Source organism: Panulirus ornatus, chromosome 14 (assembly GCF_036320965.1).
Source record: "Panulirus ornatus isolate Po-2019 chromosome 14, ASM3632096v1, whole genome shotgun sequence".
NCBI classification, from domain to species: Eukaryota; Metazoa; Arthropoda; class Malacostraca; order Decapoda; family Palinuridae; genus Panulirus; species Panulirus ornatus.
In genome coordinates, this window is record NC_092237.1 from 5,692,031 (window position 1) to 5,716,447 (window position 24,417).

The following is a 24,417-nucleotide window of genomic DNA, read 5'->3' on the forward strand; positions in this document are numbered from 1 at the left end:
GAAGAGGCAAACTGTACAGTCATGTACTGAGGTCTGAAGCCATAAACTGTTAAAATATGGCTAGAGTCCTATGAGGGTTAAATGTAATGACTGACCAATACTAGCATCCAAAAGGCAACTGGCAAGCAATGTGAAGAAAGTCAAGCCTTGATGTTAGAGTCTGCTAGTAGATGGCAGAAACACCAATAGTTCTTCACTAACAAGGAATGGCCAGTTCAAATGTACTGGCAAACATCAACATGAGATTTTCCTTAGATTCACAGAAATCTACATTTTTTATAAGGATTGAAAAAAGCTTGAACCTTGGCTATTGATTGGATAAAGTATGAGCATCAGCATATGCATAGCCTTTGTTGACAAGGACTACATTATTAGCCAGTAACAATTATTTCCATAATTCTTCTGTGGAATACATAACCAAGGTGAATTGTAGGTTACTTTGAAATTTTTGAAGAAAATTACTAACCAGTTTAAGCATTTTGTTACTTTTTTCATCCATTACAACCCTCTTGGTAAGCCTTTAGTCATTCTTGAAATAATTAACTCATTGCCCACACAGCATTTAAAAACAAATGTTTTCCATAAACCTGAGGTGTATCCCAGACTCCAGGCTTCTAGATCTTTGAAACCAATATATATGTCTAAAGGTTTTAGTAATTCAAATAATTTGGGAGTGCAACAAAAATAACATCATTATCAACAAAATCATAAAAATGAATTTGTTGAATTTGATAGAATTAATACATCTGCAGCAGTCACTTAAAGAAAGTTGAGTTACATATGGCTTAGAGATGCTTTTTGGGTATTCATGTTTTTATTCATATTTATCCATTTTCAAAGTGGAACCAACCTAAGAAAACTAACCTAGCATAACATTCACTAAAGTGATTGTTGCAGGAAAAAGAGATTTACCAACTAATAAATCCATTAACTTTGTTGATATTGATGTTGCTTTGGCCTTCCCTGAAAGTTTCTTTTTTATAAATGTACGTGCAGATGTATGAATCATTTTCTCAGGCCTGAACTAGCATACGAGTATAAGTCATGTTTTGTGAAAGAACTGTGCATAGTTCATTGGTTTAGCTGTCAACAACTGAAGAAGAAACTGTTTGCAGTAATGGTCCAAAATGAATGAAATATTGAGAATTTATGTAGCCAGTATAGACATTTGGGATTGTACATGTAAAGCACTGAAAATTATGTGAAAGAAAAATGGGAAAATAGTAGTACTTTGAAGATATTGTGGAGTTTAAGAAGGTATAGTAGACATTTATTGGTCATACAATGTGAATGTGACCATGGAGGCAAACCATCAATAACAGAAGATTGTTTTATACTCTAACAGAAAGTCTTCAAGATTGAAAAGCAATATTTGAGTGTACCAATTAGCAGAGGCAAAGACACAGCCTTGCCTCATTTTTCACCCAACTTGGAGTTGAGGCATGGTCAGCAGTGATGATGATACATGTACCAGTGTTGAACAAGATGAGTGAGCCATCCTATTACCATGTGGATCATTATGATGGGCACAAACTCTGACCAGGGTATGTGAAACATGAGCAATGATTCTATGTCAGGACCATCTCAGTGCTGTGAGTGAAGACGGTGACAAAGTGGGCTGACCCAGTCAACCAGGAATTCTTTACAAAGTGTCTTGAAAGGAGTGAAACCAACATCAATATATGGTATGTCTCCTTGTTTTTAAAATGTTTCCTTAAGACTGACATTAACCTTTAACCCTCAAACTGCAGTTACTCTGCAGAAAGTGACTTACCATGTGGACGAAAAAAAAATATTCCTCAAATTTTGTCTCCATTGTAAATTGAAAGAAGTACATGTAAAAGTAAAGGATGTATACAAATACACGAAGTAATGTACCCTAATCGGTTGTGGTACAGCAGTAAAGTTAACATGTAGATTGCCAATTGCAGCAGTGGTGGAGTGGCAGAGAATGTAAGGAAGTTAGCTTCGTGACTTAAACTAACACACGTCATTATTTATGGTTTTTTAAATATTTACATACAGCATGGTGAGAGCCTCTTGAAGTAGGTTAACTAAATGACACTTTGTGAGGTTACAATTGACATGTATATTTATACAAATTTACTTGTGAACTTGCATCAGAATTGCTTCTACAGAGTGTTTTCTCAAAAAAAAAAAAAAAAAAGCACCTATAATAACAAAGGCAGGCAATTAAGCAGCCGTACAAATTTCAAAATATTGGCGGGGTAAAAAGCCTGCAAAATTTAGCACTGATTGTACTTCAGATGAGGTGGACAGGCAGCTGGTTTACAATAACTGTGGTTTTTTCCAGACGTGATTTCAGAGTATATACACATTAGCACAATACACAGTTTATGGCTTTTTTCTAGGCATGATTTTATAGCATACACACCAAGCACACTAAACACATACGTATTGACAAAAGCTTTACACAGGCAAAACTTGTTTGCTATTAATAAATCTACAAATAATTTTCTTATCACTAAAACTATAAGCAGTGATACTACATTATAAATTTATTCTAAAGCTAATTAACTTTTCATTGCTTGTTTCTTTTACTTGGCAGTGAGAGTGGGTGCTTGCTTAACACATTGAGCAATGTCGACATGATTCCATCATTATTGTCTGTAAGTAGTATTTTTATTCACCTCACTGATGGTTATTCAGTTATTCGTTGGTAGAAAAACATTAGAAATATTTCAGTTCTGTTCTAGTTCTAACTGTGCCTTCTACACACACTAATTTCTCTTCTTGTTTTACTTAATTTGAAAAGTATAATGAGTAAGCTTTTCTTACCATTGGTTCTTCATTATTCACCATGTATCATACATATCGTACAACCATGGGCATTTACATGCTGCATCATATTAAGTCGACATGTGTCTTTCAGGATGAGCTATGCTTACTTTTTTCCAGCAATGGAAAGAGAATACTATGAACAATTGGTGGAAGTAAACATCAGCTTGGATTTCAAACGAGGTGCATGAACTCATATGAAGCCTAGAGCAGTCAGCCTGGGATTCCTTCTACAAGGCACTAGTAGTGAAAGGGTTAAGGGGATAAGTTGACACTCACTATCAAACACAGGGTAAAACACTGGATAGTGTTAAATGTCTCACTGAATTGGATGACAAGGAAATGTTTGGAAAAATATCTGCAATAGATGTGAGCAAATGGGATATCTTTGTTTTCCTGTAACTACCATGCCAAGATGGTAGAAGCACTTCAAGCAGGAATTGTACCTGAAAGAGAATAGAACAAAAAAACATTCTCAGACTTGCCCTCAATTGAAGAGAAAAGGAAAAGGAGGAAATGATTACAATTCTCAAACATATCTGTGGATGGGAAAGAAGTCAGAGTTGAGATATTCTTTGGAAGAGGGAGGAACCACTCAAACTACAGGATACACAAGGAAACCAAATGAAGAAAGAGTCAGCAACAATGTGAAAAATTATCTGTAAAAATAGAATAATGGTTAAATTGAGCAAAGTATATAGAGTAGTGACTGCAACAGCCATAAGAAATTCAGAAAGCATTATGACTACAGAAGAAAGAGGTTAAGAGGTGTGGCCCCCATAGATATAAAAGCTTCCTGCCTGTTCACACAAATGGGTGATCACTCCTATATATATTCACATTTGTGTATGGCTTGAGGAGGTGATTTACTAGCATAGTGCCAAAAGTAGCTTGCAATATGGCAATCATTCTAGTTGCCACCAGCTCAGGTGCTATATTTTCCTTCCAGTCATTTGGATGAAAAGTTTGAGCATTCCTAGAGGTATGAATGCTCTCTGTGTTTTTAGGTCTTGGTTCCTTTGCATACAGTAACTGACCTATTATGCCTACGACAGAGAATTTTCTAATCCATCAGTTTCAAGCTAATAACTCAAGTACTTTATGAACAGGATATGGGGATCAAAAGTTACACATTTTTCTGACTAATATTATTTGTACCATTTGATGAATACCCCATGCTTGGAGTATGCTGGTGTCTGTGCCAAGTCATCCAGTAAAAAAGAAATATAATTACATAACCAGTGGCAAAATACACAGAGTTCTACTCATTCACATTTAGAATTAGCCACTCAGATGTATCTACATGCACAATTTTTTTTCTACCATGTACTGCACATCTTTTTTGGCATTAATGACAGGACAGCATTTGCAGAACCTCCCAAACATTACTTAGTTGTACGATTGGTTGCTGGTTTCTAAATATATTTCTTGATTAGGAGAAAGGCAAATCCAATATAATTTTCATTGTTTTATTCAGAGCAATACAGAAAGAAGAATAAGATGCACCACTATTTGAATGAGGTAATCATACCTGTCAGGTGCAAAGACTCTGCTATGCCAATATTTGTGCTTTACCTACTACCCAAGGAGGAAGCAGGCCCTATTAATTTGGTATGCCCTTGAAAGGTGACTGCATTGGAACTAACAAATATGTACTGATGACAAATAATGGGTACGAAAAGTAAATATACCGTGATAGAATTCACAGAACTATACAAAGGAGGAAACTTGAAATTTCAAAATTTACGAAGCTCATTTTTCAGGCACAAGATCCTATACCTTAAACATTCTATTCATTTATATCCCCAAATTTACTTCCTGGTATTCTCTATGCTGCAAAGTAGCTTGTGCAAAAAACAACTTTATGTACCATGATCTTAGCACAATACTACAGATTTCCTCCATTAAAAAACCCTTCTCACAAACTCCTAGTTTCCATCTTACCATTAGCCTTCCTCTGTTTCTATTCCTTCTCACCTGCATCAGATACACATTGTAACATTGCCCTCCACATATCTATATCATATCGTTTTATTTATCTATATTCATTATACTTTGTCGCTGTCTCCCGTGTTAGCAAGGAAACGCAAGGAAACAGAAGAAAGAATGGCCCAACCCATCCACATACACATGTATATACATACACACACATATACATACCTATACATTTCAACGTATACATACATATACATTATTTTCATTTTCATTATCATACTTTGTCACTGTCTCCCGCATTAGCGAAGTAGCGCAAGGAAACAAACAAAAGAATGGCCCAACCCACCCACATACACATGTATATACATACACGTCCACACACGCACATATACATACCTATACATTTCAACGTATACATATATATACATATACATATATACACATGTAAATAATTCATACTTACTTGCTGCCTTCATCCATTCCCATCACCACCCCGCCACACATGAAATGGCACCCCCTCTCCCAGTGCACGTGTGAGGTAGAGCTAGGAAAAGACAATAAAGGCCACATTCGTTCACACTCAGTCTCTAGCTGTCTTGTGTAATGTACCGAAACTACAGCTCCCTTTTCACATCCAGGCCCCACAAAACTTTCCATGGTTTACCCCAGATGCTTCACATATCCTGGTTCAATCCAATGACAGCATGTCAACCCCAGTATACCACATCGTTCCAATTCACTCTATTCCTTGCATGCCTTTCACCCTCCTGTATGTTCAGGCCCTGATCGCTTAAAATCTTTTTCACTCCATCCTTCCACCTCCAATTTGGTCTCCCACTTCTGATTCACTCCACCTCTGACACATATATCCTGTTTGTCAATCTTTCTTCACTCATTCTCTCCATGTGACCAAACCATTTCAATACACCCTCTTCTGCTCTCTCACCCACACTCTTTTTATTACCACACACCTCTATTACCCTTTCATTACTTACACGATCAAACCACCTCACACCACATATTGTCCTCAAACATTGCATTTCCAACACATCCACCCTCCTCTGCACAACCCTATCTATAGCCCATGCCTCACAACCATATAACATTGTTGGAACCACCATTCCTTCAAACATACCCATTTTTGCTCCGAAATAACGTTCTCGCCTTCCACACATTCTTCGGTGCTACCAGAACCTTCGCCCCCTCCCCCACCCTGTAACTCACTTCCGCTTCCATGGTTCCATCCACTGCTGAATCCACTCCCAGATATCTAAAACACTTCACTTCCTCCAGTTTTTCTCCATTCAAACTTACCTCCCAATTGACTTGTCCCTCAACCCTACTGAACCTAATAACCTTGCTCTTATTCACATATACTCTCAGCTTTCTTCCTTCACACACTTTACCAAACTCAGTCACCAGCTTCTGCAGTTTCTCACCCGAATCAGCCACCAGCGCTGTATCATCAACAAACAACAACTGACTCACTTCCCAAGCCCTCTCATCGACAGCAGACTGCATACTTGCCCCTCTCTCCAAAACTCTTGCATTCACCTCCATAACAACCTATTCATAAACAAATTAAACAACCATGGAGACATCACGCATCCCTGTTGCAAACCAACATTCACTGGGAACCAATCACTTTCCTCTCTTCCTTCTCATACACTTGCCTTACATCCTCGATAAAAACTTTTCACTGCTTCTAGCAACTTACCTCCCACACCATATACTCTTAATACCTTCCAAAGACCATCTCTATCAACTCTATCATATGCCTTCTCCAGATCCATAAATGATACATACAAATCCATATTGTTTTATATCCTTATATTCAATCATCTATTTTCTTTATTATATTGCATCTCCCTTTGATTTCCCAATTTCTCTTTATTTCTATATTCTTCACACTCTATATTCAATTATTGGCATATTTATCTCAACCACCTGCATTTCACTAGCTGTTTGTTGTTACAGGCCATTTCATTAGTATAAAACTTGCATTTCCCTAACATTATATAGTACATTCAACTTTGTATGTTTTAACAGCCATTTTTTTTTTTACATGTATAACTTTGTGTGCTTTATCTAAAAAACTAATGTAGATGGGCTGCTTTTTTTTTTTCTTTTTTTCACACATCCTAGATAACTTATTTACTGCAGTTCTTCATGACATTACTTGAGACAAGCATAGACATAAAAGATACTCTGTACCTTTCCTGTTAACAAGTTAACTTTACAAGAATTGTGTGCATGTGTAAACTTAGGTATCATGACAAAAAAAACTTTATTTTTTCAGTTATGCAACAGAATAACAAAACATATATATATAACCAATTAAAAACATTATACATATGTTTTGTAAAAAAAAGAAAAAAAGTATTTTTGTAGTTATCAAAAGCATGAATAAGGAAATACATACACTTCAGTACATAAAGATTTGTCACATGTTTGAACACTTCAAATTCACCATAATTCATTCGAGATTAAGATGGAATATAACATAATTCTACTTAGAACACTGTAAATCCCAGTGAAAATATTCACAAAATAACATTCTTTATCAAAAATCACATTTCCACAATACAGTCACAATGCAATCATTGCATCTATGTGGGGCAGCAGAAAAGAAGGTTACATCAATTCTTCTCTCAAAGTGAAATATAGAAAGCTATAATCATGATGAATCATTCAGATGATAATGATTATATAGCAAAAAATTTTTAAAAATTAATATGCATCCTAAAAAATAAACATCCATCAAATCATAAGCATCTACTGTACATCAAGGAAGACTATGTGACAAAGTTTAATATATAATTTTACATCCCTGCACAATGAATACCAATTTTGTTTGATAAACAAACATGCACACAAGAATGTATGCATGTGTGCATACAAACACACACACACTAGAAGTAAGAGAGTAGAGTTACAGGAAAAGGCTAAGAGGCCTTAAATTTACATAACATGGAACAGAGAAGAGTGAAGGGTGACCTGATCACAACCTTTAAGTTTTTAGACCACCTTGATGACACACAATGAACAATTCTTTGACAGATGCAAGGATAGAACCACTAGAGGCCATAATATGGCCTCTGTAAGAAAAGTTGTAGAAAACTACTTTTATAGTTTAAAAGCAGTGGATGAATGGAATAACATTAGTTAGGAGACAGTAAATGTGGACAGCATACACGAATTAAAAAAGTGTAGAGCTCTCTCCCTGTATAGTACAAACAGGTAATTATCGACACTCACACATGGGGCAATAGAAAGGCACACAAAGAACAGAAACAGCTGTTTCAGCAGACAGACTACAGCTTCTAAAAGCTGTTAAACAAATAAAAAGAAATCTATTATAGTGGGGGGTCTAAGATGTAATATTTCAAAAAAGTATCAGTTTGTTGTACCATACTGAGGAGTAAATGGGATAAACATAGGGAGGTACTTTGTGCAGAATTTTTGGAGTATTCTATCTTGAAAGGCAGTTGCCAATCAGGAAATCCAAATTAGATTACTACAGATCAACCACAACTCATTGGCTAACAAAAACACAGCGACTTATTAGTAGGCATATACATTAATTAGAACCAAACTTAAAACTAATGAGTGAGATCCACTAAAAAGACAAAAACAGACATTATTAAGCTAACAGACAGCACAGTGGATGGCAGCATTCATTACAGGGGAAATTGAATATAATAATTTTGAGATATGAGGTAAATAAACAATTAATGCAATGCTACTGGTCTTATAAAGCTGCCCAAATTCTCAAAATGATTGTTTATTTACCTCCTATCTCAAAATTACTAATTATGATTTCCCCTGAAACAAATGTTTCCATATGCTGTATTGTCTGTTTGTTTAATCACTTCCGTTTTAGCCTAAATTGAAGTAACCATTTCTCCAAGACACTTAGGGAAGATAATTTAGCTATAGCCCAGCTTAAACAAGAGGACAGAAAGCAGTAACAAGATACAGAAAACCTTAAACAGAACCAATTAGAATAAAGTTACAAAGCAGGGAAGCTGGCACAGCTGGAGATTATTTCTATGTGATCTGAGCCTATAAGAGGATAACCAACTATTTACAGACATTTCAGAGAGCAACAATAAGCCAGCAGCCTATTTCATACACCAGAGTAAGAAAAATGGACTTGTGACTCAGACCACACTAGGTAAATCCTGTCAAATACATCCTTAAGCAGCCATCCCTAATCCATCTTATGACAAATAACTCATATGGTAACAAACAGAAGGAACAAAAAGGAGACCAAGATATAATGATGACACTGAGTTTAAAGTATTCTCAATGGAGGAGGAAATCCTACAGTATGGCTAATATAGATAAGTTTATGCACAGAATATACCACTTTGAAGAAAAGAAGATATTGGAAGAAAGCCGGGGAACATGAAAAATAATTGAAAGCACTAGAGATGGGCAAACCATGAATAACCATAATGGAACTACAACAAAATTAGGGTACTGGAGGATACTCCCACCATGGACAAGCAGTTTGATGACAAATGCAAGAGCTAAGAGTTGAATCGAGCTAAACCTAACCAGAAAGCTGAAGCATTAAGATTCTGAAGCAGATGAGTTCAGTCTAGGTCAGAAGAAAACCAAAAAGCCAAGATAACTGTAGAAGAAACAAGGTGTAGGGATTATTAAGCACATAGACAAAGTAGAGTGCTTAGTTAGATAAGGCTGTTGAAGAGACTGCACACAGAGACAGGATACTACAGCATGAATATGAAATGATGGACAGGAAACTAAGAGGGGTACAGGAATTTCAAAACATGTATGTAACAATAAAAAAAACATTTTAGAGCTGATAAAAAACAAGGAAAAAGACATAGATAACACAAAGATGGGCCACAATACAAATGAAAGAAGTTGTGCAGGTTAGTTAATGCAAGATCATGATGATCTCAGGACTGGAAGAGAGAAATCTTTCAAATAATGAAGAAAGAGAAGTCAAGGAATTGGAGCATATCAAAAAGTACTTTAATGTAATTCACTCGACAATTGAAAGTACAGCAGCAAAGGATATTCAGAATAGGAAAAAGGACTGTTTAAGAATGACAGTCCTAGAGTTAAAAGATAGAGGAAGACATCTGCAGAAAGGTAGAAAAATACAGAGAATGAGAGGAATCAGATCAGGCTGGAGGGAGGGTTAGTTAACTCTCCTACATCTAACACACGGAGGTTTTCACTAACAAGGTAGTATTAAGTGCCATGGGCTGAATGTTCTGCACACAAATACAGATGAGCTGATGGCTAATAATATTGAATTATAAGTCATAGACTGTGTCAGCAATAGCAACCCTGAGATTTATGGAGTGGTAGAGACAAAACACCCAAAGGAGCTGCAGTTGAACCTCATCTTCCCAGAGAGGTACAAGAAAGCCAAGTGGGACAGAGATAAATTAGGAGGGGGATCAGCCCTCTTGATAAGGCATAGCATTAAATTCCAAGATATGTTAATAAAAGGCACATTCAAACATTAAATAATATGTATAATTATGGTGGGGAAAAATTATATAATTGCAGTTAGTCTAAAACCCTTCAAAGAACTACAAAGACCTAGAGCAGATGTACATTGGAAACTGTGAAGATACAATGAGGATAGCACAGAAGATGGTAGGACATTTCTTCCTAGATGGTAAATTATTGGGAATGGAGGACTTCAGTTATGGAGAAAAAGACTGGGAGAATTTATATGCTCAGGGAGACATAGAGAAACAAGTTTCTTGAATGCATACAGAACTTCCTGTATCAGCATGTCATGGGGCATACAGAATCACTGGAGGGATGATGGACCATCTGTAACTGACCTTGTCTTTCCACAAAATTGCATGGAATAGAACCAATCAAATGTGAAGCTCCCACAGGAAACAATGATCCTGTAGTGCTTGATTTTGACTATGTAGTGGAGGAGGATAAGATGGGATCAGAGGATGCTTAGGACTCTCAGAGAAAATACGAGGCAACTATGTGCACTTTATAAAGTTGTTTGAGAGTATAGAGTTGGAAAGGGAGTTCTATAATCAAAGTCTAGACCACAGCTGTAGGTTCTGAGAAATCCAGCATGAAGGAGTTAGAACATGGATGCAATAGAACGCAGAAAGAAAAGGCGAAGGAAAGAGAGATTGACAAGGTTTAACATAAAATGTCAAAAACAGAGAAGTCAGGCATGTACTGTCGATCAGGAACAATCATCACTGCACCTAGCCAGTATTTTAAAGGAACAGGAAAGCAAAAAATGAGTATTGCAGGGTAAGGAGGGTGCAGAAGAGAAGTTTTGAAAAGGGCACTGGGGCTAAGACAAAAGACAACCTAAAGCTTTTCCACGAATTAATCAGGAGCAAATTATCTGTTATAGAACAGGTAATCTGGCTAAGGAACACAGAGTGATGACCAATTGAGGATGAGAAAATATATGAGGAGCTGAGTAATAAAAGTCTTCACAGTGGAGGATAATTCTGTACCAGTATTAGAAAGGTGGGAGAGGGAAGAAGTCATGAAGAGAATAAACGTTAATAGAAATTATGGAGTCAGGATATATAAACAATGTAACCCATATAAGCTCACGGGCCTGATGAAGTCTCCCCATATGTAATGAATTATTGTGTGGAGGCACTTGCTAGGCCTTTCAAAATACTGTCCAACAGAACAACTAGAGGATGAGATTTTTCCAAAAGTGTGTAAGAGAGCACATGTTATGACTTCATTTGAGAAAAAAAGATTGAGAAATCTCAATGAACTGAACTACATGCCAATCTTGCTGACAAGCATAAATTGTAAAACACAGGAAAAGATTATCAGAAAATAACTGAACTACCTACAAAGGAGATGCTATTTAACTGGGACGACATGATTTCCATGTAAGGTCTAGTATCATGAATCTCCTAAAATTCCATGAATGAGCTCATACCTAGATAAAAAAGAAGGATGTGCAGAGTGTATGTTCTCAGACTGTAACCGACTGGAGGATGATTAAAAGGCTATAGCTACATGCAGGACTAAGGGCCAGACTCCTTCGTTAGACAGATGATTAAATTCTTGGAAGGGCCCAAAGGACACAGATATGAGACATTTTTGAAGCGGGTTGAAGTGGCATGCTGCAGGATTCAGTTTTGGGCCCATTGTTATTCTTGGAAAGTGTAATGACTTGACTCATGGATTAGACTTGCATCAAAACATGTGTGCAAATGATGCAAAGGTCAATTGAGAAATAAGGAATGACAGTGATTACATTAAGAAGATACTTGAACAAACTCCAAGGCTGGTCTAATAAATGGATGATGAGATTCAATCCAAGTGAATGCAAGGTAATGAAGATAGAACTCATGAAAGAAATACCACAGTGCAAATACCACTAAGTGGGAAATAACGTACAGGAATCAATGTGCGAAAGAGACATGGAGGTCAAAATTGTCCTTAATCTCTGCTAGGGCTATGCATCAGGAGAACTGTTAAAGAGGTAAACTGTCTGCTGGCAAATATTACATTCACATCCAAATGCATAAATAAAAAGAGGTTGGTAAGCTATTCTTAACACAGCCTATTGCTGGTTTATGCCTCTCAAGGCTGGTCACATAAAGAAGCACACAAATATGATTGATGGGGTCCAAAGAAAATTAACCATGATGGTATAAGAAGTAACAGAAGTGAGTTACAGTGCTGTCTGCCATGGAGGAAAGAAGAGAAAGGGGTTACTTTATAACAGCTTCCAAGTTCCTCAATCAGCTGGATGATGTTGATGGTAAATACTCCTTCAAGAGATGCATTGCCAGAGTTACCAGAGGCCATGATCAGAAGTTGGGCAAGATGTATAAGAAATTCTGGTTTATTGCAAGGGCAGTGGATAGTTGGAATAGTTTAAGCAAGGAGACATTAAATGCTGGTAACTTACAAAGATTTAAAGTCTCTCTTGATCATCTAAAAAGTTTAAGAGACGGGGCCCACGCGACTAAAATTTTCTGGCCATGGGTAAAGAATGGATGTGAGCAAATAAGGCCTTTATTTTGTCTGTTCCTGGCACTAACTCACTAGCTTGTGAATCGGCAAACATGTACAAAAGAAAGAAAAGAATTACCCCAGAACCTCTTTCCAGATACTCCTGCACCCTAAAGCTATGCTACTACTTTCAGTAGTAGTGAAATGTGGACTCCTGTGGAGTGAGAAGTTCTTTGGCGAGACTGATACTCCCAAAGATACACTCTCACCAAAGGTCACTTCTCACTCATGGTACAACCTCATATATACATTTACAGTATATATATATATATTGCATGCACACACACACACACACACACACACACACACACACAAGAAATCATTACTGATTAATACCTAATTTTCTGAATGACTCATGGTAAGGTTGTGTATAAAAAATGTACAGTTTTGTCACTACCTCAGAAATATCAAGCTGTTACTACTGTTGCCCTATATCTTGATCTATGATGCGACCTCTTCGTGATCTTAAAGTAAACATTTGATTATTTTCATTAGGATCAATATCCCTTTCATTATTCTGCTGCTCATGCCTTTGAGAATGTTGCTCCTGTGGCTGAGGATGAAATTGCTGGTGCTGATACATCATTCTGTCATCTAGGTTTTCTACCTGAGGTGGAAGAACTACAGCTTCTCCTACCTCATTGTCAATCACCATCTCCCTATTCCTTCGATTCATATTTTCCCCAAGTATTACACCAATGTCTTGGTCAACCCACAGAGGTATTTCAGCATTGTTCATATCTTCACTTGGTTGGTGAACTTGCATATCAAACTCTTGGTCTGGCTCCATGTCCCAAACCATATCCCCCAAATTTTCAGCTGGAATTTGCTGATCACTAGGAGTCTCAGTCTTATACAGGGTCTCATGGCATAATGGACAAGAATCTTGGACGTACAACCACTTTCTCAAACAAACACTGTGAAAATAATGGTTACACTTTGTGATTTTAGCACTTTGCAGATTATGGAAACAGATTGCACAAACATCATCATGTTCATCAAGTTGTTCTTGTGTAGCCTCCGGTAAAGAATTGATTTTGTTTACAGCTGTGCATCGTTTCATAAATACAGTCCATCCGTTTCTTGCTTCACACCATATGTTAAAGTATGCATGTATGCACATCATGAATGCCCTTATGGATCCTCCAGATTCAAAGAAATAAATCCAGGCACCATTAAAGAACAAAAGAATGCCAAATATAAATTCTACGCTATTACCAAAAGCTTTAATGTAGTACACATAATCATCTAACTTTTCCCAAAATGTACTTCGATAAGCATCAACAAGAAAAAGTCCATATATGAGAAGAGATACCAGTGTTTTGACTATGACTTGAACTGAAAAGGCAGAAACAGCAAGTAACCATGTGGAAAGAGGATAAAATGACCACAGTACAAATAGCAGAAGTACTGGGAGAAAAACAAGAAGAGAACAAACTATCAAAGCCCGTACATGTCTGTACAAAGCTGGATTACGAGATGCGCTTAGAGACATTAATACAGGATTTACCATATTGTGTATAAAGTGCAACATTGCTGTAAACAGAAGGCAGAAATTCCTACATAATCGAATAAATCTCTTCTCCGCTTCCATGACTGTCAAGCCACTTTGCTCTGCTAGAATAAAGAATAGAATAGCACATACAGTACCCATGCTTCTCTCATCATCTTCTACTGTTAGAAGGATCATTTGGAATACTACACCAACATAGTGACTTATATATGATACAATGCTTGTCATACCAAGAAGTGCAACAGCAGTTTCACAACCTTGTGTCATTACTGCTTTAAAGATGACATATGTAGCTTGTAAATCTAAGGCCCACAAAGACTGATATTCTCCTCTTGCATATGTAAATTCTCCTAGGAGGGTTACTACATGCTGAAGCACACGAATTATCCAGAATGTCCTTAGAACATTTGGAACATTAAGCCTAACCCATTCAGATTCTAATAGAGAATGAAGACCAAAGTCCCTCATTACCCTACGAGCATAGTGGTATCCCTCGAGGACCACTTGTGTACATTTCAATAAGTTACTGGCAACTGTGTACTTTACTATTGCCAAGGGAAGCAAGGCTGCAATCAATGGTACAGTAGAGAGTATTCCACTAGATACAGTAAAAAGCATAGAAATGGTTGGCAAAAGAAATGAAATAATAATAAGCTTATGTAACACTGGATACTGGGGACCTGAGTATAAGAGAGTAAATAGATAACCTAAAGAACCTTGAAATATATAGTTTACCACCAAAGTGGAGAAGATCCCTCCACTGTCCCATAATGCTGTAGTGTTGAGAGAAAACATACTATATAGTACAGGTGGATGATCAGACTGTGGAGGAGATGATATATGTCGTACAGCTGCCATGTTCCCTTGATATCCAGCAACCACTACAGCCATACTTGCAACTATAAGATACACCTGTATTAAGCGTTGAGAACTCAGCAGAAATGCTACAGTTGCCGTTATATACACTGAAAAATAAAAGACAATTACTTATGCATATACTGAAAAATAATATAAAAATATTAGAAAACCAAAAGCAAAATTTACTTATACAGTACATCCTTCCAAACCCAGACTAAGTGGTGTGCAAGGGTGTTGGGTATGGGACATATGATTGGTTTGAGAGAAAAGTCATGCATCAAATTTTGTGTATATTTTGCAAGTATGTTAGATTAAGCCACAGGCCAATCAGATGCCTGCTTTTAAGCATCAATCCTTTCATGTTCTGGCATGTAAGGCAAATCTCATCCATATACTGGCCAATGATGCTGAATACCTCATGCAAGACTTCACCCACTACCTGAGTGATTACACGTGTCATAAAAATATAGGGTTTTGCATCTTTTGTTTAACAAAGTTTCCTGTTGCTAAGGGTGTTAATTAATAAGCCTGTTTGGTCAGGCTTAAGCCATGCTCTATACCCAAGTGTGTGTGCGAGAAGCCTTATTGTGGCACAGCATCAAGCTTATTAGGACAAGGATATGCTCCTCTGAACAATTCCAGGACACCTGGATACTGCAATGGATTAAGTGTTTCTAAAAGTGAATTCAGTGTTTTGAAGTGTGTATCAGTGCTTTCTGGTGCTGCACATCAATAACGTTGTTTTTTTTGTTTTTTTTATACTTTGTCGCTGTCTCCCGCGTTTGCGAGGTAGCGCAAGGAAACAGACGAAAGAAATGGCCCAACCCCCCCCATACACATGTATATAATACGTCCACACACGCAAATATACATACCTACACAGCTTTCCATGGTTTACCCCAGACGCTTCACATGCCTTGATTCAATCCACTGACAGCACGTCAACCCCGGTATACCACATCGCTCCAATTCACTCTATTCCTTGCCCTCCTTTCACCCTCCTGCATGTTCAGGCCCCGATCACACAAAATCTTTTTCACTCCATCTTTCCACCTCCAATTTGGTCTCCCTCTTCTCCTTGCTCCCTCCACCTCCGACACATATATCCTCTTGGTCAATCTTTCCTCACTCATCCTCTCCATGTGCCCAAACCACTTCAAAACACCCTCTTCTGCTCTCTCAACCACGCTCTTTTTATTTCCACACATCTCTCTTACCCTTACGTTACTCACTCGATCAAACCACCTCACACCACACATTGTCCTCAAACATCTCATTTCCAGCACATCCATCCTCCTGCGCACAACTCTATCCATAGCCCACGCCTCGCAACCATACAACATTGTTGGAACCACTATTCCTTCAAACATACCCATTTTTGCTTTCCGAGATAATGTTCTCGACTTCCACACATTCTTCAAGGCCCCCAGAATTTTCGCCCCCTCCCCCACCCTATGATCCACTTCCGCTTCCATGGTTCCATCCGCTGCCAGATCCACTCCCAGATATCTAAAACACTTCACTTCCTCCAGTTTTTCTCCATTCAAACTCACCTCCCAATTGACTTGACCCTCAACCCTACTGTACCTAATAACCTTGCTCTTATTCACATTTACTCTTAACTTTCTTCTTCCACACACTTTACCAAACTCAGTCACCAGCTTCTGCAGTTTCTCACATGAATCAGCCACCAGCGCTGTATCATCAGCGAACAACAACTGACTCACTTCCTAAGCTCTCTCATCCCCAACAGACTTCATACTTGCCCCTCTTTCCAAAACTCTTGCATTTACCTCCCTAACAACCCCATCCATAAACAAATTAAACAACCATGGAGACATCACACACCCCTGCCGCAAACCTACATTCACTGAGAACCAATCACTTTCCTCTCTTCCTACACGTACACATGCCTTACATCCTCGATAAAAACTTTTCACTGCTTCTAACAACTTTCCTCCCACACCATATATTCTTAATACCTTCCACAGAGCATCTCTATCAACTCTATCATATGCCTTCTCCAGATCCATAAATGCTACATACAAATCCATTTGCTTTTCTAAGTATTTCTCACATACATTCTTCAAAGCAAACATCCTCTACCACTTCTGAAACCACACTGCTCTTCCCCAATCTGATGCTCTGTACATGCCTTCACCCTCTCAATCAATACCCTCCCATATAATTTACCAGGAATACTCAACAAACTTATACCTCTGTAATTTGAGCACTCACTCTTATCCCCTTTGCCTTTGTACAATGGCACTATGCACGCATTCCGCCAATCCTCAGGCACCTCACCATGAGTCATACATACATTAAATAACCTTACCAACCAGTCAACAATACAGTCACCCCCTTTTTTAATAAATTCCACTGCAATACCATCCAAACCTGCTGCCTTGCCGACTTTCATCTTCCGCAAAGCTTTCACTACCTCTTCTCTGTTTACCAAATCATTTTCCCTAACCCTCTCACTTTGCACACCACCTCGACCAAAACACCCTATATCTGCCACTCTATCATCAAACACATTCAGCAAACCTTCAAAATACTCACTCCATCTCCTTCTCACATCACCACTACTTGTTATCACCTCCCCATTTGCGCCCTTCACTGAAGTTCCCATTTGCTCCCTTGTCTTACGCACTTTATTTACCTCCTTCCAGAACATCTTTTTATTCTCCCTAAAATTTAATGATACTCTCTCACCCCAACTCTCATTTGCCCTTTTTTTCACCTCTTGCACCTTTCTCTTGACCTCCTATATATATATATTTTTTTTTTTTTTTTTTTATACTTTGTCGCTGTCTCTCCTTTTTTCCATAGCCAGAGGTTGAACCATTATGTGACATTCATTTTTTTTCATTCATTTCAAGCTAGAAGTTTCAGTTTTCTAAATTGTTTCTTACATTTTTCATATGTATATATATGTATGTGTGTGTGTGTGTATATGTGCGTATGTATGTGTATGTGTGTGTATGTGTATATGTATATATATATGTATATTATCCCTGGGGATAGGGGTGAAAGAATACTTCCCACGTATTCCTCGCGTGTCGTAGAAAGCGACTAGAGGGGACGGGAGCGGGGGGCCAGAAATCCTCCCCTCCTTGTATTAACTTTCTAAAAATGGGATATATATATATATATATATATATATATATATATATATATATATATATATATATATATATATATATATATATATATAAATATTTCTTTTGAAAATGCCTTAATTGGAAAGCCTGTTGGCTATGCGTATCTAAAACTGGGTTTTACTATCGGAAGGCTTGATACATTAACAAAGAGGAATGAGTACAATGAAATGTAACTTATGAATCGTTTTAGAAATAAGATAATACTGTGTGACTGAGATAGGATAAAAGTCACTAAAAAGAGAGGGATGAAATACTAATGTTGCTCAGAAGCATGATGTAAGTTTGAGGACAATCAGCCCAGCTGAACAAGATGTACATGGACAATCCCACTTGAATACATTAAATACATAACACCATGAAAAGAATAACTCTGCAAGAGAAAGGGATCTGAATTAGCAACAAATTAGCACAATCAGCAAAGGAAAGCTTTAAAGCATTCCAAATTAAAAGTAATAAATTCTAGTATAATTACCTAATAAAAACATAAATATTTTTGCTATTGTAGGAAGAATTGATGTAAACATGGGGTACTCCTCCATTCCACTGTTTGTGTCATTTTCTGCCGCCCAGTTTTCCATATCCACTATGTTAAGATGACCAAATCCTTCATCATTAAGAAAAGGATTTTCGTCACTCAGAAACTTTGCATATCTGAAAAATCAGACAGGCAAAACCAATGAGATATCAGTTTACACTCCAAAATTTGAAAAGACAGTGAAGGATTATTAACATGACTGGAAGTCATAATCCATTAACAGTAACCTAAAACAGGAAGAGACTTTAATGTCATTGGGAGTCACAATCCATTTATAGTTACCTAGAATATAACGTAATGTGCCATATTGTGGGAAAAAGATGGAGATTTTCTTCTGAAGCTGTAGAGTGGTCAATATTCTTACAGGATAAGAGAACAACTTTGGTCATACCAGAAGGGAATTGATTTTATCAAATCAGGCTGGCCATAAGCTAATGAAACAGCCTTGTAGATTATACACCCACTTATTTTTAAAGGGAAAGCATTTATTTTTCCAAGTCATGTAAAGAATAGCAAAAAAAAAAGGCCTATGTATAACAATAAAAAGCTAACTCTGTTTATATGAAATTACAAAATTATATTCACTTCCACAAAGTGAAACAACATTCAAACATCCACTATCATATGATACATGGTCAGGATTCTTCTAGTACAGTACTGAAAATTAACTGAAAACCATTTTACATGTGTGCCCTTCCCTAGATTAATACTCCAAAGGTATTTTAATGGTTAGGAAGAGAACAGAACGACAATTTAAATTACCATACTTTTTCCCTTCCAATTATCATTTACTGGATTTACGAATGTTTTCTATAGGAAAAAAGTATACACAATTAACAAAGAAAAAAAAATATGTGGAGACAGAAATAATATTACTGAATTTTCTTGGAAATATATGACTAATAAATCTAGAACAAGTCACATGAAAACCCTTATTTGATATTTGTTTTGTTCATGTGCCTGACATAAACTGAAGTTCAGTTGTGGCATTGTTCCAAGCTTTTCCAGAATGTTTTGAGTTTATTCTGTGATTTCTGATCTGGTAAATATTTTCAAGTCTTTGTTGTGTTTTTATATATCAAAGACAAAATAGACCTTTGAGAAGAATTATAAAAGTATAACTGGATTACATGTGCACTTTTAAAACAAGTCACATCCTCTAAAATAGTTGATCATGTTAGAAAACTGCTTAAAAGTAAACCAATAAAGTTACTAATAACAAGTAATAATGAAAATAAAACAAAATTCATAACACATTGAAATTTCACCATTTTCATGGACCTTATATATTTACTGTTCTTCAGTCTGTGTATTCTGACTACTCTTGTGGTGAAGTCATTCGTTTAAATGAAAAATAACAAATTTGTTGCATGTTATTATATTTCTCTTTTAAATTATGGTTTGGCGTTTTACAAAAAGATTGTACCTATTGAGAGTTTGGTGAAATTATCCCACTAACCTTAACCCTTATGTAAGGATATAATATTCCTGATGCTTGATTTTATTCAAAGAAACTATGCGCAATAAACTTATCAAGAGTTACTTAATTATGCCAGATACTCATTTATTGACTATATTACGCGAAACTTAGTAACTATAAACATAGAAAAACGATAATGTAAGAATCTCACCCGACATGAAAGGCGCTCGACAACCCAAAACATGACTTCAGCACTTCGTCCATAATAAAGAGAGGTGGCACTCTTAATGCAGTGTCTATAAAGCTGAGAGCATGGGCTCGAAAAGACATTTTGGTGCTTGATATTTCAAACACGAGGATTGGCAGGTATTAATATAACTTTTACGGGGCCTTATCTCATAACCCTTGTTTGTTTACAATTCCTCTTCGTTTCACTGGTGATCCGTAAATCCAGCTTGTGTAATGGATATACAGATTCTGGCAAATTATATATATTGATATATATTTATCAATGAAATAAGATTTATTCTTAAATTTCAACTTTCTATTACTTCTTTAGGTCTCTTTTCGTCATTAGAATGTCTTATTACGAATTTCATCTTAAGGAGGACATAGATTCCAGATGATAATTTCAAGGATTGTAATTTCATTTGCATGAAATCGACCCTGATTCATTCCATTTGTGAATTCATGATTGTCATGAGAGATAAACTAATTCAAAGGTGGAACTTAACATATTCAACAAAATTAAGAAGACAATAATTCACTTAATAATGAAACACGTGTGTGTGTGTGTGTGTGTGTGTGTGTGTAAGAAATGTGGTCCTTGGAATTCTGATCGGGGTATGGTAAACTATGGCATCATGCACACTTCATTGAACTTAGTTTAACAAATAAGTTTTCTTACATTCTGAATCAAGGCTAAATTCAACACTGTGCCACTCAACTTTCACATACATGCTGTCACCCTTACAACCAATACATTGTCAACTCCAGTTCTCTTTATTCTCGAAAACTTTAACCTCACTTGTTGAATTCTACACCAAACTTTCCCTGGTTCCTTAAGCTCTGCCCGAACCAGTTCAGTTTTATATCATTTCCTTTCCCATCCGCTCCACCCCTGCTCACCACTCTTAACAACCCCACATACCCAAACTCATTCACTCATCCTTTGTACTCTCACCCGCTCGAAACCTTTGGCCATACAACATTCAAGCACTTTACTTGCACCCAATTTGTCTCCAGCCTCTCAACCCCAAACATTTTCCCTAACCATTCATTTTATTCCACGGACTATCCCATGCATTCACATCCGTTCATGACAGACTATTTACGCCACTTTCTTCCATAAACAAACCAACCCAATCTATCGTCAAATTTTCCACCATTCACTTCACACACACACAGAGGAAGGGTAATGAGTGTCTCATCATCTTACAAGGGGATCTACGCAAATTCCAAAGTTGGCCTGACATATGGTTAGTGAAATCCAGCGACAGTGAAGGCAAATTAATGAAGGCGGGACACAGTGAAGGAAGGCCACATTATAAATACTGTCTAGCGGAAGATAAGTTGCAGGAATCTGTGTGAAGAGGGAATGGCGGGTCCTTAAATCCGTCTCCAGGGCTCCACCATAGAGCTGTGAAGGAGACAAGCTTTCTGCTGGTAAATAGTAGAACCACATTTAAGCACAAGGGTAAGGAAATGTTTAGCAGACTATTGGCATTGCATAGAAGTGCCAAAGCTTGAATATGCTCCCTAAGTTTTGTTACTATATTTAAAGCACAAAAAACTAAAAGAGAATATCCAGAGAAGGGCATTAATGATGGTAACAGAATTAAGAGAAATGTATGGTGAGAGTATTTGTGTCTATATATATATATATATATATATATATATATATATATATATATATATATATATATATATATATATATATATATTACAGATACACAACACTTTTGACAATGTTCATATTTATTATATCTAAAATGAAGTGAATTTATAGCATAGCTAAATGACACATGAAAATAAGCATAAAAACGATCAGCAAAGATGTGAAGAAATGTTCATTTAGTATGAGAATGGTATACAACTGCAGAACTTGAAAGAAAAGACGCAGACAAATGTTAAAAAAGTTCAAAAAATTTTGTCATGGAGTGAAAGACATGAGACTGAAAGTGATGCATGGACAGCTCTCTCCCTGGATGCATTAACTGGTATTCACAACCAGATAATCACACATGCACACATAATCGATGGCAGAAGTACCTCTTGATTCTAAGTCCTGGACTAAAACCAGAAGAAAAGTACTTTGCTTTGGTCCACTGATCAATAAGGGGAGGACTTAAAGCGTCGATCACTGAGTACAAAATTGGGAGAAAAATATTATCCCTTTCTTTCCTACAACTTAAGTAGGTACATGATTGCCAAACTGATACATTCAACAATGGATGATAAAAGTTTGAGATTATTTAATACAATTGAAAACTTTGTTGTACGAAAATAATTTCACAATGACAGAAGACGACGCGTTACATTGTGCTTATGTGGTGTATGACATTTATGGTTAAGTAGTAGTGCAGATGGGTAAAGTTATTAAACTATAACATAGACTTGCATCTAACGAAAAGATTTTGTTGAACTTTGTCATTGGAGCGATATGATATGAAAAGAAATACCTTGAAATAACTTAATATGCGGCGGTTCGGACGAATGAAAGGCCAAGCCGGTACGCGCGTGCGCACTCCCAGCGGCTCAGGCATATAGGGTACAAGTACGGAGATATAATTTGTTTTTCTTTAAAATGCTGTGGTGCATCATAATTTTGTGGATCTGGAAGATAAAAGTTATAAGAAAGCTATCTAATTTTTACTGTATTTGATGAGATGTGATTATTTTTTGATTAATATTTCCATAGGGGGTTGGACATCGTAAGGATGCTGGCAGTGTTTATTTCGGGGTCCACGATCGTGAGAGGAGCACCAGTCTGCAAGTGGCATCGGTGGTGTACGCCGGGGTGCACGACTCTTGTTTTTTTAAGTGATATCCTCTTCCCTGTTAATCACAGACATGGTCATTAAAGTCTACGTCTCCATGATCTCCTGCAGTCAGGAGGTGAGTGTCAGGATATATCAGTGAATGTTTTTTACCGGCATATTTTCTTTTGTGGTTAGGAATGTCAAGCTTGGCTCAGATGTGGGCTTGGCTAGTCGATTCTCAATTAAGAAAATGGTAAGGGATGGGTACTCGGCACACAACAGCATGTTTATTTTATTACTTTAATGTCGTGTGTGTTATATATTTATTGTGCATAGCATTATAGTGTATTAGTGCATCGAAATAACATTCGTTGGCATAGGGGTAATGACCTTATATTTTATGTACTGAATAGTGAAGTAGTAAGGTCCTTTAGTCTTTCATGCTGTAGATTTGCAAGGAAAATGTAATGTAAAAAGTTTATGAATGGATTTTATATGCAACTTTATGCCGGGTGTTTTACAGTTACTGGTTTTAGAGTTGCACGGAAAAGTTTCTCGCTAACACCCCCATGTAGGGCGTGGTTACTTCGTCGTTAATGGCTTGTGGTCACTGTATAGTTGTCGGCCGTTGGTGACAGAAGGGTGAGAGTTGAAAGCTATCACCTTAAGGTTAGAGCTTAAAGGTTGTAGTCATTGTATGGAGTACAGTGTAGTGCCGAAGCAAGCTTTGCTTGCTCTGCTTGGAGTAGTAACTTGAGATCAGCGCTGGGTTGAAGAGGCATCATTGCAGCTTCTAGTAAAATTTAGGTTGCAGGTGGCTAACGTAATTAGGAATGTGGGTCATGGTCAGTGTAATTACGGCTGGGAAGTTTTCTTCGTGTTGCGGTGCAGGTCATGGTTTGTGTAGAGCTACAGGCTATAGGGTGTGATCGATGTAGGATAGTGGGTCGTGGTTATTGTAGGGTAACAGGTCATGGTTATTGTAAGGTTGCGACCTAGTGTAATGAAGGTGGGTTGATGTCTCTGCTTGTCTGTCTGTATCATTATCAGTCATTGATGATCGAGTATCAAGTCTTTGATGCTTATAGATTCTGCCCTCTATAATTTGATAAACATGGTCCAGATAGTTGGGAGAGTGGAAGGTTTACTCTAAATTTCCAGCCTTTATTTGAAGGAATCAGTTAGTTACC

At 37.1% G+C, this 24,417-nt stretch overlaps 3 protein-coding genes across 4 annotated transcripts in view; 2 read left to right on the top strand and 1 right to left on the bottom strand.

The window, feature by feature from the left end:
- Positions 1–23,365, top strand: part of LOC139753224 (TBC1 domain family member 31) — a 50,845-nt gene extending 27,480 nt beyond the window's left edge. The window contains exons 16-18 of one of the 2 annotated variants that reach the window (XR_011713665.1): positions 1,346–1,685; positions 2,570–2,630; positions 23,167–23,365. The gene's annotated coding sequence lies outside the window, so the exon portion shown is untranslated. Of the gene's footprint in view, positions 1–1,345; positions 2,631–23,166 lie in introns of both variants that reach the window. The other variant, XR_011713664.1, reaches the window with a different exon arrangement.
- LOC139753223 (protein TRC8 homolog) lies at positions 4,255–20,673 on the bottom strand. Its single transcript, XM_071669441.1, has 3 exons — positions 20,458–20,673; positions 18,764–18,942; positions 4,255–15,234 (listed from the first exon to the last, which is right to left on the bottom strand). Exons 1-3 carry the CDS (start codon positions 20,574–20,576, stop codon positions 13,175–13,177), a joined length of 2,358 nt encoding a protein of 785 aa, XP_071525542.1. The 5' UTR covers positions 20,577–20,673; the 3' UTR covers positions 4,255–13,174.
- LOC139753226 (uncharacterized) overlaps positions 23,199–24,417 on the top strand; it is an 84,323-nt gene continuing 83,104 nt past the window's right edge. The window contains exon 1 of the mRNA XM_071669448.1: positions 23,199–23,363. Coding sequence (XP_071525549.1) covers positions 23,319–23,363 — 45 coding nt within the window. The 5' untranslated portion in view covers positions 23,199–23,318. The remainder of the gene's footprint in view (positions 23,364–24,417) is intronic.